Source organism: Harmonia axyridis, chromosome 1, assembly GCF_914767665.1.
Source record: "Harmonia axyridis chromosome 1, icHarAxyr1.1, whole genome shotgun sequence".
Lineage (NCBI taxonomy): Eukaryota > Metazoa > Arthropoda > Insecta > Coleoptera > Coccinellidae > Harmonia > Harmonia axyridis.
In genome coordinates this window covers 70,515,917-70,536,556 of record NC_059501.1, presented here as the reverse complement: position 1 = coordinate 70,536,556, position 20,640 = coordinate 70,515,917, and the positions used below count along the sequence as shown (strand labels likewise).

General features: G+C 35.3%; 1 protein-coding gene and 1 long non-coding RNA gene across 2 annotated transcripts; one reads left to right on the top strand and one right to left on the bottom strand.

Moving 5' to 3' along the window:
* Nucleotides 1-284: 284 nt before the first annotated feature.
* On the bottom strand, nucleotides 285-12,161 carry LOC123670643. The gene is made up of 3 exons (XR_006745950.1): nucleotides 11,477-12,161; nucleotides 1,298-1,382; nucleotides 285-1,244 (listed from the first exon to the last, which is right to left on the bottom strand). It is a non-coding gene; the product is annotated as an uncharacterized LOC123670643 (long non-coding RNA).
* A 629-nt stretch (nucleotides 12,162-12,790) lies between these two features.
* LOC123670642 lies at nucleotides 12,791-16,259 on the top strand. Its single transcript, XM_045604154.1, has 3 exons — nucleotides 12,791-13,157; nucleotides 15,586-15,718; nucleotides 15,794-16,259. Exons 1-3 carry the CDS (start codon nucleotides 12,983-12,985, stop codon nucleotides 16,203-16,205), a joined length of 720 nt encoding a protein of 239 aa, XP_045460110.1. The 5' UTR covers nucleotides 12,791-12,982; the 3' UTR covers nucleotides 16,206-16,259.
* Nucleotides 16,260-20,640: the final 4,381 nt, after the last annotated feature.

Below are 20,640 nucleotides of genomic sequence, written 5' to 3'. Positions count from 1 at the left end.
TGAGTTGTTTTTTGCAATTTATGATTTGTTAATTTTGATAAAATACTTGTTTGTTGTTTTCACATTCTGGAGCAATTCTGTGCTATTTTGAATCATATTTTAGTATCATGTTTTAAACTCCATTGTTTGCGTCATTCACTGTATATTTCAAGATTTATTATTATTCTTTTATTATTCTTATGAACATAGTTTTATCGAGCATATATGTATATATTTTTCATTTCGTTATTACTCATTGTTTTTTCTTCATCAGCAATTATAATAATTATTTCATTTCGTTCTCCATATTTTTATATTTATTTTTTTGTGAATTCTTCCATCGAATGTGACTCTTTTTGAAGAGAGTTACCGTATTATTTCACATCACCCAATGTTGTTGATGTTTAAAAAAAATGTTGAAGTGGAAAACTTCATAATTTTTAATTTGCACAGTCCTCCCCCCACTTATGAATATAAATACAGAAAAAGAAAGAAACGGAATACTAATATCGCTTACGACAATCATGGACGCCTTATCAATTTTCAATAATTTTCATCTTTTGCCCCCCCTGAGAAAAATTTCTGCGGGCGCCCATGGACCTCACTAGAATGAGTATTCAGTATGGTTCGCTGATAGTCCCATACAAAAACTTGAAATGGTTTTTCTATATACAGAGTGATTCCAGAGAGATTTTAGGAGAAATTTAAACTACTAAATACAATTTCGAAACAATTTTTGATTTATAGTTGGGGGCTTCAATTGAGACTTCACAGGGTATGGCTCATTCAATTTCGATGAAATTCTAAAAGTATTACCATATGAATGAGTATATCCAATAATTCTAACACTTTTTTCAAAATACAGGGTTGTTATTGTGATACATCGATTAATTGTACAGGTTGCAAAACTCCCTGCTCATGATTTCAAGTAACATTCGATCCAAAAATTGAAAAATTAATTAAAAGCTATAAATTTGAATTGAAAACAATACTTGTTAGGGTGAAGTTTTTGTCCCAAAATTACGAATTTTTCGAATTCAATTCATATAGGTGAACGAATGATTATGAAAGTTTCAGAAGAATTATAAAAATGTTTTGTTTGAATAATTGAAAAATGTTTTCTATCGAAAATAATAAATCATAAAAATTGTCCGTCTGTCTTTCAAGAGTTTTCTTTAATTAATTTCGAAGCTCAGTATCTACAAGAAATCATTAAAGAACATCAGGAAATAAGTTCGCTGCATGAGTAAGAAATTTCAAGTTTTCTGAAAATAGAATGTGATGGTAAAAAGGACATGTCCTATGCATATCTACTTACCTCAATTAGGTCTGACCTTGTCGTCCATTTAGCGTTATGGCTTGAAAATCAACTAAGTGTTGGTGTTGTTCATACAGTGAATCATCTGAAACACGTTTCGAAGTTTTGTATTTTTTACCTTTGCCCCCATGCAACATAATTGCAAGAATTAATTAATTTTGTTGGAAATGTCATCAACTAGGTATTTGTTGACAAGTTGAGGAATAATTAATTTTGATATACCAGATTCAAAATAGAAAAGGCATTTTTTTAAAATGAGGAAAGCAATTACATGAAGATAGGAGTTTCTGAGAGCTCGTCATTCATGCGCCAATTTGTCCTTGGAGACTACTTAATTGTATACAGGTATCATCCTTTATATATTCTGCTTGAGTCTTATATTATTTTGAAGACGCCATCAAAACGAAACTTTGACGAAGACATAATTGTTATTATCGTTCCGATCGGCCCTATTATCACGGAAATATTAGTTATTTACTTCCAAAATTCAAAATCAAAATCGAAAAAAAAATTTTTGACGGCAACGTTCAATCATATCTGTATTGTAAGAAAGAAATGCTTGATAACGAAGTTTTAACCAAAATTACTCGCAATAATAGTATTTTTTTGATTACCGATTCGATTGTTCTTACCTTATAAAGGGTGTTCCTAAATTGGAGGTACAACGAAAAATGAGAAATTCTTCGAATAATTTTCAGAATAGAATGTCCTATACATGGGCCCGCAAATGCTTTATTTTCTTCTAGTCCTACTTTTTGAGAGGCTTATAACAGTTTATCCAATCTCTATCAATATTCTATACAGATTGGGTCAATAAGGAACAAAACTTATAATTATTTATTTATCACAGCTAACTGGAATTTTATAATAATTTTGATTTTCCTGAAGATTCCTGAAGAATTGTTTAACAAGAACCGACAAGAAAAAAAGTGTAATAGTGGACCAGAGTTTCTTTTTACATTTTTTTAAACTACCAGTGCTTCCAAAAAAAAGGGTTGGTGGATAGAAGCAGGCACTCTTCCAGAAAAAATATCACCCAATAGATTTGCATTCAAAATTAGCATATCAGATGATGAAAACTTTAAAATGGAATATATATGCCAAATTTAAGTTATAGGACCTTATTTCTTAAAATGATCCGAGGAATCTGTCATTTTCGTTTGTACTTCCAATTTGGGAACATCTTGTATAGTCAATTCACAACTGAGTTCTTCACAAAAAAATTGCAACTTGAACGAAACACATTAAATTCTAAAATACATCACAGACAATTTTTCAATGCGAATAACTCAGTTCAGTTCTTTGATAACTGCAGTATGTAATATGTATTAAAATTTTGTGACAAAATGATACAAAAAATCTAAAACAACGGGTAAGTGTATACCGATAACGAATACAAAAATCACAGATGACAAAACAAGGGGGATGCCGACAAAACGGGTACATAAAGGAAAATAATAAACCTCGGACAAATACTCATAAAAAGTGACAAAGGTTCATTTTATGGAAAAATTTTATTATTCGTCTTAGAGAGAATTCAGAAAATGTTATATTTTGTAAATCTTGGGGGGGGGGTTAATTACAGACAGAACCTCTCCCATTTCTATGCCCTTGATCAGAAAATGGTGGACTTTAATCAACTGTATGAACAATTGTTGCATACTCGATTTGGTTGGTTTATATATTCCAAGAAGTTTATTCACAATGGCCATTTGAAATTTTAGAAAAGTTATTTTAGTACTCTGTATAACCCAAACGGTTGGTTTTAGAGGGGTAATGGAATGAAGACAATTGATTAGCATTACGAGTTCAAAAACATTTAAAAAATTCGAGCAAATTAACCGAAAATTTTCCTTTGATGCGGTGTGTTGTCTTGTCTATTTTAGATTAAAACGCTCTTTCAATTGAAATTAATCATTTTTTTTTAATTAATAACGGAAGCACAGATGCCCTACAAAATCGAAAACAATGAATTCATTTATAATTAAAGTAGGTGAAGATAATAACGATAACAATCAATATCAGTATGAAGCATTGATTGCCAAATATACAATTATTACTTTCATATTTCATTTTTGTCCTTATAAAATATGGACTGAAATGTTAATTATCCTATGATGTTCGATTCGCAATCAAAACAGCCTATATATAAAAATATTGAAAGATTTAATTTACACATTTTAATACAGTACCTTCATGATTTACATTTTTACCTGAAAATGATATGTACCTACCACCAAGGATTCGAATAGGTAATGATGAATATAAAAAAAATGTTCAAAATAAAAGAGAACTGAATATAAAATTTGAAGAATGAATGATGATCTGTTAACATCTGTATATGAATTCAAAAGAATTATACTGGAGAGAGGTATCTTACCTCCTACCTGTTGGTCCCAAATTATTGAAGTGAGTGTAATTAGGTGTAAAAATATACCAATTTTTATACACTGACGTATTGTGTATAAAAAGTTCTTTATACAATGCTGGTAGGTACATTCCTACTAAATTATGAAAAGAGATTCTTTTTAAGTGCATTCAAGAAATTGAGATACAAATCATCGATTTCATGCTTGAATTTTTTTGGTCCTGATGATGCGATCGATACTAAATTTCGAACGAAACTTGATTATCACAAATTTATAGCCGTTAGAGCAAGAAAACCCAATTTTAACTCAAAATAAGCAAAGTTTGAACAACTATCTACTTCAAATTCAACCTCAATATCTGTGAATCTGGCAACGCTCATCCATATAAATATATTTAATTCATCGAACTTCAATGTATACTTTTAATGGGGTTTGCGTTATCTCCATGAATAAACATCGATATAACAGGGGAGCATTAGTCCATTAGAAAACCTTTAAAAGCTTATAACTTTCTACCTGAGACGGATCTGGAAAAATGGTGAATGATGTGTTTTATTTGATGAGGAAGATTTACAGTTGAATTCAATGTAGGGACAACTCACCCTGAATATAATATTATGTAGTCTCCAAGGGCGACTGAATGGACGTGAGCTCAAAAGCTCCAAAATCCAAGTGAGTTCTTTTGTCTGATTTTCCTGTAATTCATTATTAATTGGTGAAATTAGATTTCATCAAATCGAAAAATTATTCACCCCATTATTTCAAATATAGATGAGGAAATTTTTATGAGGATACGTCAATTCATGAATAACAGAGTCCATTATATTTGCGTCAAATTGATATCCACGATTCATTGTAATTTTTTGAGTTCCCGTTCCCTGACCCCGACAATGCCTTTTCGAAGGAAATATGTATAAAGATATTTATACTTTAACGAATTTAAGGAAGTATTTTTTACACCTTCACTACCTGTGACTTGTCAAACTCTCTAGTCGCTGGTCGTCTTTACCTGTAAAGGGACATGCATAGAAAAACTTTCAGCTTTTATCGAAGACGAAGGTTTGCCCGTCGTGGGCTCTTGCTATACATAGTATAAGGAAAGTACATAGTATAAGGAAAGGATAGTAAGCCAACCGCCGTTTGACGGCAAGGAAATAGTCACCAGGGGTCGCTACTGTAGTTGGATTTGGATTTGGAGAAGTAACTCGATAATAGATAGCGCTGAATCATGAACTATAGATGGCGCAGAAAAAATACGATAATTCATTCAGTGGCGTGGTTGACAAGGGGTCGCATGACATTACCAACAATTTTAATGTTATTATTAAGTTATCACAAATACACGCCACTGGCGTAAATGCTTATTACAGAGCAGAAAAAATATCAAAATATAGAAATCTTCTGACCACTCTATTTCAAATATTTTAGTTCTTCAAAATAACACAAATTTTTTCAGAGGGCTCCACTTTACGGACCAATTTTTTACAGTAAAATTCGAGTAAAATGTGAGTACAACTAGATGGCGCTCAACATCAACAAAATCGAAAAAAGCACTACACTGGCTTACTATCCTTTCCTTATACTATGGCCAAACTCTATAGTCGCTGGTCGTCTTTACCTGTAAAGAGACATGCATAGAAAAACTTTCAGCTTTTATCGAAGACGAAGGTCTGGCCGTCATAGGCTCTTGCTATACAAGCAATGTTCAAAAATACATAATCAATGAAGACATCGAGTAAATGGTGAAAACAAAAGTTGTTCCAACACCAGAAGATATATCATCACGAAGAAAAAGAGTAAAAACTAGAAACGTTCCGAGTGCAATTTCATCATCCGGAACCTGGGCAAATAGAATTTTTGCACACTGTGGTGAACCATACCACTAATGCACAAAAGAATGCTAATGATTTTTTTTTCTTGGCTATGGGCTAGGGTGTGTAATGGAATTATCTCGTCATCTTCAGATAAGGGTGAAACACAAGATTTTCAACATTGCGTTCAAATTTGAAGCTGAAGCAGAGGCTGTATCATATTTCCATCCATTACAAGAACGAATGTCGCCACTTTCACTTTGCACACCTTTCATAACTTCTTCAGCATCAAATGAAGAGGATGATGCCAACCTGAATACACGAAATGTATATTTGAATCATTATAATGGTTCATGAAATATTCAACTTGAACAAAATGAACTATTTATTAGAATAGAATAGAATAAAGTAGAAAAGAATAGAATAGAGTAGAAAAGAATAGAATAGAATAGAACAGGATAGGATAGAATAGAATAGAATAGAATAGAATCTTTTGGTAATCAGAATTTAGTTACTAATTCTCTTTACAGAGCGAGCAAGATTCTGAACTTGGAAAAGCTTAAGTTGGATTTTACCATAACTCCTCAAGGATAGTCCAAAGCTGCATTTCTGGAAGTGAGGTTATAATTGAATGAGGAAAATGAGGATTGGTTTCAACAAAAATACAGAATGTTTCTAAATCAGAGGTACAGCCGAAAATGGAAGATTTCTTGTATAATTTCAAGAAAAAAAATTGAATCAATATAGCACCGCAGACGCTTTGTTTTCAAGATACAGGCTGTTTCTTGCAGTCAATTTTTTTAGTGATGATTATACCAGTTTGAAAAAATGCTAGAAAAATATCTCCTCCATCAACTCTCAATAAGTTCCACAGGATATGGTCGAGCAATATCAGAGTTGATTATCCTGTTTCCTGTTGTGCTAGTGTCACTTCGTCATTAATAGAAGCGGTACTTATTACTGCGAAAGTAGCCTGCCTCCGCCTCTAGCGTACGATAAAAACTACAAAAAGAGCGGAAGGATTGGTTTTATACCTTCATTTCACAAACACACTTTTATCCGCCCCATCCCAGATCGTGACTCCTTAAATAGCAAAGCGGGGAAAACGCGTCGCAAAAAGAAAATCTTACTGGAGGCTGGGACGATAACCTATTGAAATGTCATAACGAGTATCTGATGCCGTTTTCATTAGATTTTAATGTCCGAACACTTCCGGGAGTAATAAAATTGATGCTGGAAGAAAGATGAAAGGTTCTCAATCCCCCCGACTATTGGATCGTGTTAGAATGCATCACGAGCCATGCACAAAGACCATCGGCGTCGTGCAGATGTTCCCCAGCACCTGGTAATTCACCTGCCGTTGTCGCTGCCCGTGCCCGCTGAACATCTGCTCTTTCGGCGCAAGAACCAACTCATATTTCTCCAGATATTGGTTACGACATCCCTCTTCACGGTTGTTGTTTTCGATGATGATGGCTTAAAAAACCGAGAGGTAGTAATTGACTAGCAGTTACAGCTTTAAAGTTTGGGTTGTGATTTCCTTTGGGTTGGGATTGATTTTAACCGGTGGTTTTTTAGATGCATGAGGAATTTTGATGTTTTTTGTAAGGATGTCTAAAATACTGGTGTGTTCAATGATTAGATTCTGTTTGAGATAATTTTGGCTACTCTACTCTTTTTCCCTCTTCTTCCTTAAGGTGGCGCTATACAAATAATTGATCAATCAACGGCATCATTTTAAAATTTTAATTTGTTATGTAAAAAGTCACTGATCTTTTTGTTGTTGTTGATGCGAAAATCAATTGAAAAGGGACCTCAGAGTAATAAACATAGATTGAGGGAGCATATGTCATTTTCAGTAAGCAAATTTTGTTCCCAACATGAACTATCAAATTTGGCATTAAACGCGCGGAGATGAAAACATATCAGTGATAAGATATTTCATTCAATTCCATAGACATATAGACATATACGGCTCCCCAAAAGTTAAGGAATTTCAGGGCTTTTGAGACTGTTTCGAAAGTTTTCATTTTTTTCAACAATTTTTTAAATATTAAAGTTCTAAATGTTTTCTCACTTATCTGAATTATTTTTTTGTCCATTCCTTTATGAGTTTCACAGTTTCAGTTGAAAATTTATTTTTAGTATTTGTAGTACAAAATCTTCATTCATTCATATTATATTAAAAAATAAAGTTCAGTAAAGAGTATGACCTCCTCGAACATCAATCACAGCTTGACAACGCGTTTGCATACTTTCGACATAGTATACCTTATACTATGCTTTCGATCAGATAGTTGAGGCAGCCTTGATCAATTTCTCTCCAGAGTTGTTTCAAAAGCCGTTTGAGTTCTTGATGCGTAAGAAGAGGTGATTGGTGAGAATCTACTGCTCTTTGTAGCTGATCCCAAGCGTGTTTGAATACTTAGGCGCGATTGTGGACAGGAATGGTATTGGTGGAGTTAAAACAATAACAAATCAAACTTATTTAGTGGTTTTAGCTTCTCTTGCAGCTTTGCGTTCAGCAACACGTTTCAACAGTTATTTGGTGCTTAAATTATGTTTTTAGGAGAACTTCTGATTTTTCAAGAATTTGGCATCCGTCCCTAACGTTCACTATTGTCTATATTGTTTAGGTTTCTTGATACCATTTCTGTGAGCCTTTTTGTTCTGTTTGGGATTGGTATGCTTTTAAGACATTGCCATTTTTTCTTAATCTTGATTTTCGACGATGAGAACTAACTTCAGAGCTGATTATTTCCAAAGTTGAAATAAAACAAAGAATACAGAAGGCTTTAAAGATTATTGGCTGCCTCAACTCCTTGTGGTGGGATAAAGGTATCTCGAGTCGTACGAAGAAACGCAGAGGAAGAACGATGGCGGAGTCAACTCTGTGTTATGGCAGTGAAATATGGACCATTAACGCAGACCTATAAAATGTAGACTTGATGCAGTCGAAATGGACTCTCTGAGACAAAGTGCAAGAACGTCAAGGCTACAACATGTGACCGGTTACATGCCATAGAAACAGTACTAGACCGAATCGAAATTAAAAGTCTAAGATGGTTTGGACACTTAATGAGAATGCCTGAACATCAATGGCCTAGGCGGATATTTGAATTGGTCCCACCAAGATGGAGGAAGAGAGGAAGGCCGAGGCGCTCTTGGAATGAAGGAATACACAAGTCTATGGAGCAAATATAGCTAAATGTGGAACTAGTACAGGATCAGAGGCTTGGAGAAGAGGACTGGGTAGACGACACTAGGCTGTATCTTATTGGTATGTACATTGTAACATATTGTTGAGCCCAAATATATGGTAGATAACTAGTGTATAAGATGAGCAAACCACATAGGAAATGGAGTTATCTCGCGTGTATCCGTTCCCTAATGAATTAGAACACCTGGTTGCGCTAGGCCTATAGGAGACGGAAAGATGCGCCCTGGCTCCGCACGGGTGGTGTAACTTCTTCTCTGTAATCTTCTTTTTTCTTTATCACTCCATTTCGAGAAACCTGGACAACTGTGTGTTCGATAATTTATTCTCGCAATTAACAAAATTACCTAAGTGTTCCTGAATGCTTCGGTATTAAATCAATAATCCTTATAATAAAATAAGAGAGAATCATTTTCGTTTCAATTCAATCATCTACTTTCTGTCAGGCAACCCAAAATATATCATTCGAAGTGTCAAATTATACTCTATGATTGTTTGCTAGATCGGAGGAAAAGTTGAGCCTTTTTTTCTTGTTCGTACGATTTTTTCGGAAATATTTTGTTCCTTCTAATGACAGTAAAGAACACAACAACAAAAAAACCATCCGATTTAGTGCAGCCGTTTGAACGTGATGCCCTTACATATTATCTATAGATACTCTTTTATATAAACACTCGAATTTTAATGCCAAATTCCAGGAGGATCGTGCGAACAGATCCCCTCATCTAGATAAACCAGCCGGTCACAATGACGTCTTGAAATTAGTTTATCTTTTTAGAAATCGCGACGTGAAAGGTCATCATATGAGATGATCCAGTACATAAAACGATTACAAAGATAATAACATTATTTTGATATGCTCATTCTGATATTCGATAATCAATTGAAATTATAGATTAAAGTTCAGATGTTGTTCTGTGCCTTTGATATCATGTACCGAAAAATTTTTATATATCCGCAATTGTTAGAATTTGTTTTTGATCTCTTATCTTTACCTATTAATTATTTTATTTATTAGTGGCAATGGCTTAATATGTACTTGGTCACAAATCCATACAAATTAGGTGGATATTTTATAGTCATGAATTTCAAATCTATCAACTGTATGATGCATAATTAAGGTAGATAATTACGATAAAAATAGTTATGACCTGCGATTTCAGATATCTGCCAGCAAATTGCATTTCAGAGTTTCAGACCATCCTGAAGAATTTTGGTTTCGTGTCTTATGTCCGCATATCCTAGTAACTGTCTTAACTTCTATAATTCTTGACCGATTTTGAAGAAATTTAGTATGTACATTCAAATTGGATAGTAGTTGGTACCAATGGTACCATACAAAATTCAAATCGCTAAATGCAGACTATTTGGCATTTAAAGATTTCATGATTTCCTTCGGATAGTAATCTCAACTGGAGAAAACATATAGACAATACTTTTTCTAGAGCCATGTGGGATTGCAAAAGACTTCATAAGGTATACCGATGGATCAAAATCAGAAAAAGGCACAGGTATTGGGGTATATGGGCCTAAAACGATGATCTCTAGATCCCTGGGAAGTGAGTCCTCTATATTGCAATCCGAGATACTAGCCATATATACTTACGCTAAAAGCGAAACCACAAACGGGCGAGTATCCACATCACTACAGACAGCCAGGTCACGTTGAGGTTCCTGGAATCATATAGCCATACTGATATGGGAGTGCCGTAAAGCAACTGGCCAAGGCAATAAAGTAACTCTAGCATGGGTACCGGGGCATTGTGGTATTGAAGGAAATGAAAAAGCCAATGAACTTGCAAAAAGGGCATCAAGTTTAACACCTGTTGATCCTGAGCCCTTCCGCAGGAATACTCTGGGCCTTGCTCAGGCAAACAATTTGTGGTGTTTTCACCGACCTATATCAGAAAACTCCTGAAACTACCACGAGCTGAGCTTCGGGTAATGATGGGACTGCTGATAGGTCACTGCCGGGACAAATACCTTTTGTATCACATGGATAAGTCAACAGATGAGATCTGCAGGCTCTTTGGAAAGGATATATTATTGTACATATTATTTTATAACCTCCTAAATTGTTTCATTATAATTTTCATCTTTGCTCGAATACTCTTTATTATTTCTTTTTATTACCTTATCTATTTCAGTACTGTATTGTATTGAGTATACTTCTATTATAGTGCCACCTTCATATGACATTGTATTTCATATGTTTTCTACTCATTGAATTCAGTTAGCAATAATAATATTAACATTAATATTTTTACCATTGCTCATACTAAAAAAGTTGAATTAATTGCATTTATTCGCTCTTTTCAGCTCGCTGGAAATTGGTATTTCTTTTCGAATGGTATTATCCCCAGATATATATTCTCGAAAATCGTCTTGTTATTTGTCAATGAATTTTCAACATAACCATTTGCAACCAACAGTGTTAGATTTCCAGTCATCATGGCGTTTTATAAAGTTACACCTTTATCGGCTTTATTTAGCAAGGAGATTGATAAACGCCGATAGCAGGAGCAGCAGTGAACTGAAGAATGATCTCTCTTCAGTTCACTGGATAGCAGTGGTCTTTGCGTGTGCAGTATTGTATATTTGAGTCATTTTGTTAGGAAATCCTCTTTAAGTGTTTCTACTTACGGGCAGTATAAAACATTTGTGATTTATATAACTCACAAAAAAGTTTGTGTTCTGTTTTTCTTTAAGCAAAAATATAAAACAAATTTTGAAAGTTTAACAGATCTTTATCATACACATGTTTATGAACAAACAATCTCACCTTAATCTGAAAAATACTCCTCTTAAATCTTGATATTCAATTTTATGACACCCAGTATGTAACTTAGATATTTCTGCATGGCGACCGCTTTAGAATTCACCGCCACAACATCTACTTTGTGAAAGCTATCGTAACCTGACTACAAGCGATCCAATTATTCTACTCAGGACCGGCGCGAGCAAAATCACTAACTACATAAACAGTTTGAAATTTAAAAACATCGATAAATTAAAAAACTTGTATATATTCGGTGTCCCAGAAACCGACGTCAAGATTGAAACGGGTAACAGGTAACCCTTTTTGTCCGATTTAAGAAATAATTTGGTAGGTAAGTGTTATACCATTTTTGAATCCTTAATTCCATATTAGACCGGGTGGCCTACCGCAGGCACGGATCTAATTTTGAGGGAGTAAATGAACATATTTTGAAAACCTCTCGATTCTCCTTGGGTGCACATGATGGCCAAAGAAGGGTTAGACGACGTCGGGGAGAAAGACGTGAACCTCAGTCTGATGTGGAGCGTCATTTACACTGGACAGTAGGCGTTATGGTAGGGTGCTATTGCACATGCAAGTAGGTCACCTTGAGTCTTTATTCGAGGTAACATGACAGCGCTGCGTTATCTTCAAGAAATATTCTCCCTCACCTCAATCGGCTCGAGAATTCAATATTTCAGCAAAATAATGCCCGAGCTCATGTTGCCATAGTTAGTTTAAACTTTCTGGAAGCGACCCATGTGAATCTTTTGCCATGGCCGCCCAGTTTCCCTGATCTTTCGCCCATAGTGTATGTTTGGGACATCATGGGTAAAAGGCTTGGAAGTTTACCCCAGCCCCTACGGACTTTGGCAGCTCTGAGATATGTAGTGCAGGTAGCTTAGGATAGTATCCCTCAAATAGAAATAGACCATCTTATTGCATCAATGCCGAGGCGTGTTGGGAAGTGTAAAGATAATCGCGGTGGGCAAACACATTACTAACAAATTTATCAAAAACAATTGTAAACCTTTCGTTTTTTCTCCAAATTTCAATCATTTATCCCTTGTATTATGTATGTTTCACCATAAAAAATTTGAAATTTAAACGGCTCCTTCTGCGTGTCGCTGTTTCTTTGTCAGTTAGTAAATGTAAATGAAAACAGGAAATTCCTGTTGGCTTTGGGATAGGGCATAAACGGCTTCAAAAAATAGTTTTCCATGTAGTTTGATATATTCTTGGATGTATTTATTACTGCGAATGGCAACGGCGCCATCAAGTTTTACAAATCTAGGGCAACACCGGCCCTGAATCCAATCGCTAACTTGGGCTAGCGGTCCTAGCGCATACCACTGCGTTTTACGCCATACAACGCAGTCGCCGACCTCTGCGTTCATCAAATCGCTGTTCGTTCGACCATCACTGTGCGTCGTGCGAATGAATGCGATATAGGAAAGTCCTAGACAGAGGAAATTTGTGTGCCAGCAAATATTTTAAAACTTGTCCATATTCAATATAACAGAAATAACAATGTCGGACAAAGTCGCATACCGATATCTGAGCTTCTCCAATATGGAAGACTACAATTTAATAAATATCGTGCAACAACATCGCATTCTCTACGATATCAACCATAAAGATCACAGAGATTTTGGACTAAGGGCGAAGTTATGGAACGATATTGCTGAGAAAATGGATAGAAGTGGTAAGCACAAACTTTATTGAATTTGAGACATTATTGCTGGAGGTAATTATGGAGGAATCTGACATGGCAACACTGTAGTAATTTGGCACTCTTCATTAGATTGACTAAGGAAGGGGGGGTTAGGTGGTAAAAAATTATAACAGATAAGAACAAAAATGAATGATCTAAAGGATCCGTACTGTAGTTTTACATACAAACTTGAGCCCGCGTGGTGGAAATCCCTCTTGAGCTGAGAACAATGCGCGGTAAAGAAAAACTGTAAATATCATAACGCGGAAAACGGTCAGGCGGGTGGAGAGAGATGAGCCAGTAATACATATTTTGTTTTTTAAATTCACAATTATTTATCCATCAATAATAGATTGAAAATGCGTAGGGAGGTTCTGAATTTCTTATCTAAAATTTCCACTGTGGACTAGAAACTACAATGTTAATTACTCATTTAGAATATTTTCTACATAATTTATAACCCACTACTTCAGATCATCAAGCTATACAGAGAGTGCCACGGTCGGTGATATTCTAGACTTATACGAAGAGCGTCAGAGCCTATCATTTTATTGGAAATATGGTTTCAAGTAGATACCATTGTCCTATCAATCTAGAATATTTTGAGCGCTTCGGTGTTGCCACTTAGTCTAGAGGTAGGTACTAACAACTTCGATATGCAAACCCTATTTAATTTTTTTGTCTGTATCCTTTTGACAATTTCTTATCAACTTTCTCATCCCTATCTCTAGCGGATTTCAAGTAATTGATCAATTTACTCCTTATTTTCTTACAAAACATAGACTCAATTAAACATTAATTACCAAATACCTACTGGTATAGGTTCCACTCCCATTGTTGGACTGCTGCCTCATATTGGTCTTTTCAAAGCCCACAGAAGGATTAACAGGTTTCAACATTGATGCTCTTTTTTGCAAGTTTTTCGTTTCCTTCAATACCACAATGCCCCGTTATCCATAGTAGAGTTACTTTATTGCCTCTGTCAGTTGCTTTACTCTCATGTCAGTAGAGACCCCTGGCTATGTGATTCCAGGGATATCAGCGTGATCTGGCTTTTTGTAGTGATGTAATTACGCGTCCCTTTGAGGTTTCTTTTGAGACAGATTGGGCAGTTAGTTCCTCAGTTTGCAAGATAGAGGGCTCACTTACCAGGGATCTAAAGATCCTCGTTTCAGGCCCATATACCCCAATACCTATGCCTCTACCTGTTTTTTTTCCATCGGTATACCATATGGAGGGCTTTTTGTCCAAGCGTTCACGAATTTCATAGCACTGAGGTGGTCATCAATGACTGTTTCAAAGGATATTTTGAAATCGAAGACAGTTGACATCACATTCGAAGGTTTTACCTAGAGGTTTGATTCTAATTGATTCAATATCCATATGTCCAATTCAGTTTCCCGGACAGAGATTCCCATTGCAGGATATGCTTATTACTTTCAGCATGCTCCATTTCCTCACATAATAATAATAATAACTACTTTATTTCCCAAATTATCACATCAACATGACAAAATTACGAAAATGGTCAAATTACAAAAATAACCCCTATAAATAAGCTTATTGAAAAATCAAATAAACTAATACAAGAGGCATAATTAAATATCCACAAATTTCAAAAACTTAAAAATAAATTCATAAAAAATGCAACGAATAACAAAGTTTATCTATTACAAAAATCAAAATATTCTTCCATGTTGTAAGGCTCACAATCAAGTATTAACTTATATACTAGTTTTTTGAATTCTTTATGTACACTTATTAGGTGCAAAGCTCTAGGTAAAGCATTGAACAACTTCAATGCAGCATACTCTGGATGTTTTTCAGTTAGTGATAGTGAATGTTTAGGGTAAAAATATGGTTCTAGTCGTCTAGAGTTGTTTGTATTCTTGTAGGAACTATATATAATATAATATAAGTGTAAAATGCCCGCCACTCACGAAGCGTTTCTTCCAGCGTTTGGCAGCTAGCGTCGAAGAGATTCCAGTCAGACAGCTCGGGACACGGCCGTACGACTGTAAATCAGAGTATGAACTTGACTGCCCGACTGGAATCTCTTCGACGCTAGCTACCAAACGCTGGAAGAAACGCTTCGTGAGTGGCGGGCATAAGGGAAGCAGATCAAGTATAACCTCAAGCGTTGCTGTGGGAGTTGTGTAACACCGTAACATCAATACAGGCTAGCCTCTGCAATGTCTGCAGCCGGCTGCGTGTGGTAACCTCTTCAATTTTTTTCGAGCATACTGAAGATTCATATGTGACAATGGGGCGTAATTTTATTTAATGGGGCTGTTTTATTTATGTTACATGAAAAGAATTTCCTGCGGAAAATTTTCAGTAATCCTTGTTTTATTATTTTATCTATAATGAATTTTTATCAAGTAAGAATCAAATCCATCTAATAAAAAGGGTTTTTCAGTTGAAGAATGCAAGAGGAGATGGCGTAATATGAAGGATACGTATTTCAGGTTCAAGAGAAAAAACCTGAAATCATCTTGGATACTGGCAAAACGTTTGAAGTTCCTAGATTCAGCTGGAAGAAATATGAGAAGGTAAGCTCTAGATACCGGCTTCCATAATTTTTTGTGAATATTGGATATTAGTGCTTATCACAGCTTAATCCGTAGGATCGAAAATAATTCCAAAGTTGAAGAGATGCCAGTTGCTGCAGATGAAGATCTAACACAGTCTCATCATGAACTGGATTCATTAAAACCAGATCCATATCCTTACGAGCTTAGTTCAAACTCTGACAAAATAAATAATTCTGATTCTTTGAGGGACAATAATTTTATCAAATTGATTGAACAGAAACAGGAAGAACAAGACCTCGTGAAAACTGATCCCATTTTCGCTTTCTTCCATAGTATGGCATTATCTGTGAAAAAGATGCCTCCAGAATTGGTAGCTGAGGCCAAAGTTAAGATTTGTGAGCTTGTAGGAAGTTTAGAACTGAGAGCAATCCGTATGGAGCACCCAATAGACGCCAGCAATTTGAAGGAAGAAGTAGAAGAAATCAGTATTTACGAAAATCGGTAGAGCTCACTAAAATTATGCAATAGAACAAAATATATGAAAGGATATTAAATTGAAGTCTTTTCGTCTAATTTCTTATCAACAATACCTCCCCTTTTTTAAGCGCTCGTTCCCTGAACAGAGTATTAGATAATTTCCTAGCAATCTCGCGTCTTTTTCTTTCGAATTTTCAGCCTGGAATGTTCTAAAACGATTAGGTTCGATTCACTGAAGATGATGAATCCATTGTCAAATATGATTCTGTCTGACCGTCCAGCTGGCCCGTAAACGCAATAATATAGATAAAGATAGGTTAGGATTACGAATACCGCAGTTAAGTTCGTCTGGGGTAGTATCCGACTAGACTAGGCCGACTAGGGGTTCCAAAAATATATTGTCCTGATAATTTCAAAACTAAACATTTGATAAAAATGAAATTTCGCGATTAGATGCAGAATAACGAAAGCTTTACCAACCTCCGAAATGTCAAAGCTATTCACAAAGCAACATATACTATATTATATTCTTGATAATAGTTGTAAAATGGCCAGTCCGTTCATAGTTAAATAAATAAATATACCAACTGACAAAAAACAGCAACACCCGGAAGGAGCTGTTTAAATTTCAATTTTTTTTTTTTTTTGTGAAACAGATAGTATAGCAAGGAGTAAATGATTGAAATTTGGAGAAGAAAAACGGTTTTCATTTTTTTTCAATAAATTTGTTTGTCCACCGCGTTCATCTATACACTCCCCAACAAGTCTCGGCATTAATGCAATATGATGGTATATTACTTCTTGAGGGATACTATCCCAACCTATACTTGTACTTGTCTCAGAGCCACCAAATTCCGTGGGGGCTTGGGTAAATTTCCAAGCCTTCTACCCATAATGTCCCAAACATGCTCTATGGGCGAAAGATCGGGGGATCTGTGCGGCCATGGCAAAAGATTCACATGGGTCGCTTCAAAAAAGTTCAAACTAACTCTGGCAACATGAGGTCGGGCATTATCCTGCTAAAATATTGTATTCTCGAGCCGGTAAAGGTAAGGGAGAACATATGGCTCCACTATTTCTTGAAGGTTACGCTGCGCCATGTAACCTCGAATAAAGACTAAAGTTGACCTACTTGCCTGTTCAATAGAACTCCATACCATAACGCCTACTGTCCGCTGTATATGACGCTCAACATCAAACTGAGGTTCACGTCTTTCCCCCCGATTTTGGCTAACCCTTTTTCGGGCATCCTGTGTACCCAAGGAGAATCGAGATTCGTCAGAAAAGTCAACTTGATGACATTCCACCTTCCAATGTTGACCTTTTCTGCACCACTGTAATCGTTGCCAACGATGCTGAACCGTCAGAAGTAACACAAGATGGGGTCAATAATGCTGCAGTCCAAAAGATCTTATCCGGCTATAAACCGTTACAGGATGGCCTTGTTCTCCTAACCACTCACCAGCCAAAGATCGAGTTGTCTCAAATCGGTCTCTAATGGCCATAAGTCTTAGATGTCGATCTTGACTTTTTGTGCCCCTTCGGCGTCCGATGCCTACTCTTTTTCGATTTTGATCATTATCAAAAGACGCTTGACAACATCTCATAACAGTAGTTGGATTTCTGTTCGTACGGTTAGCGATTTTCCGAAAATTAGCTCCCCTAGACCAATACTTCGACCTCTTTCAAATTCACTTAGCTGGCGATAAATTCCGCGTATACGTGCTCTATGCATTTTAAAAACAACTAAACATCGACTTTGGATCTCCTGGAACAGCTGGTTTGTTGTAAAATTTAAAAAACTTGCAAAAAACGACTATAATATTGGAGTAACAAAAATTGTTTACATGAAAAAAACCTTCATTTACTTCTTGCTATACTATATTTATTTTACCATAGTAGATCCTTATAGGTACTATGGTTTCACCAATACAAAATTAAAACTTAAACAGCTCCTTCTGGGTGTTGCAGTTTCTGTGTCAGTTAGTATATAAGTGGAATTCTAGGTTGCTTTGAGTGTTTCTTGTACCAAACTAAGCGGAAAAAGGGAATCCATACTTTGCATTCAATAACTGGAATTCGGTAGACCAGTTTTTGACCGAGCCCTTCAATTATTTTCTTATTTTTCTCCTACAAGACAAATCTACCTTCACTTATAAACTAATGAAAAAGCAATTGCACGTTGAAGCACCTCTCGAATCTACAGCTCATAAGATCTTCAGTGAATGTCTATTTTCACCTCGACATTTTTCTTCAATACCGCAAACGTTAACGGATTCAAAATTTATGTATACAGATTGAATTGCCGTTCGAATTAGGTTTATAATGGTTTCAAGCAACGCATTTCATTAATTTATGCAGTCTCTGTCTTGTCAATCTTTGAGCATCTCAATAATTATAAACTTATGAGTGTAAGTTCAACCATAATTCTGTGTGATAATAATAAAGTTATTATTTTCCAGTTTGAAATTTCATTTATGTCTACATGAAGGTAGTTTTGCCAACTCCGCAAAACGGATCTATTTTATAGGTGTAATCTACGATTGCCATTAAATTCAACTGCAAAACTCAACAACAGCTCAATTATGTCCTGAAATCGTTATCTTTATCGATTTAATTGTTTCATACATCGCATTTTCTGAGAGTATTTGGTTCAATTATAATCGTTATCAACTTCGATGATCAAAATAATAATAGTAAAGAGAATGGCATGGAAAAATTGATCTGTTTTTCCGTTGTCTCCTCGTGACATTTGGTTTATCCTAGTTAGTATCGGAAATGTTATTCGAGACTAGATTTGTATCGAAAATACATTTTCTCTAATTCTGTGGTTATTCCGTTCATTCTTCCACATCTTGTAGAACAAAATCGTGCGAGAATATATCAGAAACGCACAGTTTCCATGGTTATATTTCATTATTATATGTTGGTACTCCGACCTTTCCGCCACGGCTTTATCTGTCAATTCATCAATTTGCCTTAAAGAAATCAGTTCTGCCAACCAACATTTTTCAATGCAAAAATCACTAAATGATATTTATGGAAATATTTCATTAATTTCAATAAAAATGCAATGAATTAGAGAAAATAATGTATAACACTCGTACAGAAGGCTCATTCTACCACTCGTTCATTCCAAAACTCGCCACTTCGTGGCTCGTTTTTGAATTTTGAACTTGTGGAAGAATACCAATGCCTTCTGCACTTGTATTATAAATAACTATTCTCTAATTCTGTGGTTATTCCGTTCATTCTTCCACATCTTGTAGAACAAAATCGTGCGAGAGTATATCAGAAACGCACAGTTTTCATGGTTATATTTTAGTATTCTATGTTGGTACTACGAACTTTCCGCCACGGCTTTATCTGTCAATTCATCAATTTGCCTTAAAAAAATCAGTTCTGCCAACCAACATTTTTCAATGCAAAAATCACTAAAATATATTTATGGAAATATTTCATTAATTTCAATGAAAATGCAATGAATTAGAGAAAATAATGTATAATACTCGTACAGAAGGCTCATTCTACCACTCATTCATTCAATAACTATTTCGAGTAAACGGAACGGAACTATGGATAATAATTTTACCCAAATATTCGTTGAAATTTAGATATTATTCGTGAAAAATTCCAAAAAACACTGACGGTGTTAAAAACTCAAAAGCTTCCACATGTTCATTCTCTTATATAGTTGAATACCTTTCACTGATAAGTTTGAAGAACAATATCTTCAACTATCAACTAGGCCGGATCTGTTGTCACTGAAATATCAGGTTTTTGTTTTGCGATATTCTTGAATTTTCTATGGTTCTGGATATGCTACCCACACGAAATTCTGCAGAATGCTTAAAATGGTTATTCTCTATATTTACGCAAAAACACAACACGATCGATTCTGTCATCACGGAAATTTTTCACAAAATTTCGAAAGACTTTATTCACGGAACCCCTTGTCAGATTTCGCCCGTTAACGAACTTAAGCGCAGTATTTGAGATCCGAACCTACCCTGAAAATTTCAAGTTGCTAATGTTTTGCGTTCGAAAGTTATCGTTTTATCACTAGATTCGGAGAACAAGCCCTCAAAAACACAATATTTCATCATGTCTCAACATATCATAGAATATTTTGAATTATCACTTTGGTCCCGTGACATCGTCGACATGAAAAACTACTTTTAATGACGTACCGCATGAAACTTTGTAATCACTTTCGAGATAAAAAATGTTTGGCCTTCGATTTCAAAATTTCGGATTATTGATAACTTCTATTTCGTACTTTCATGTTGGTCTTTGTGTCCACAAACCCTTCAACCATTGGAATTGCATGAACTTCTACAGTTATACAAAGGTGGTATGTATCGGGTAATGAAATCCAAAGATCCATGAAAAATTCTTTATTTCATGGATCCAAGCTTTCGACTATTGCCATAGTCATCCTCAGGGATCTGTAATTTGTTGAA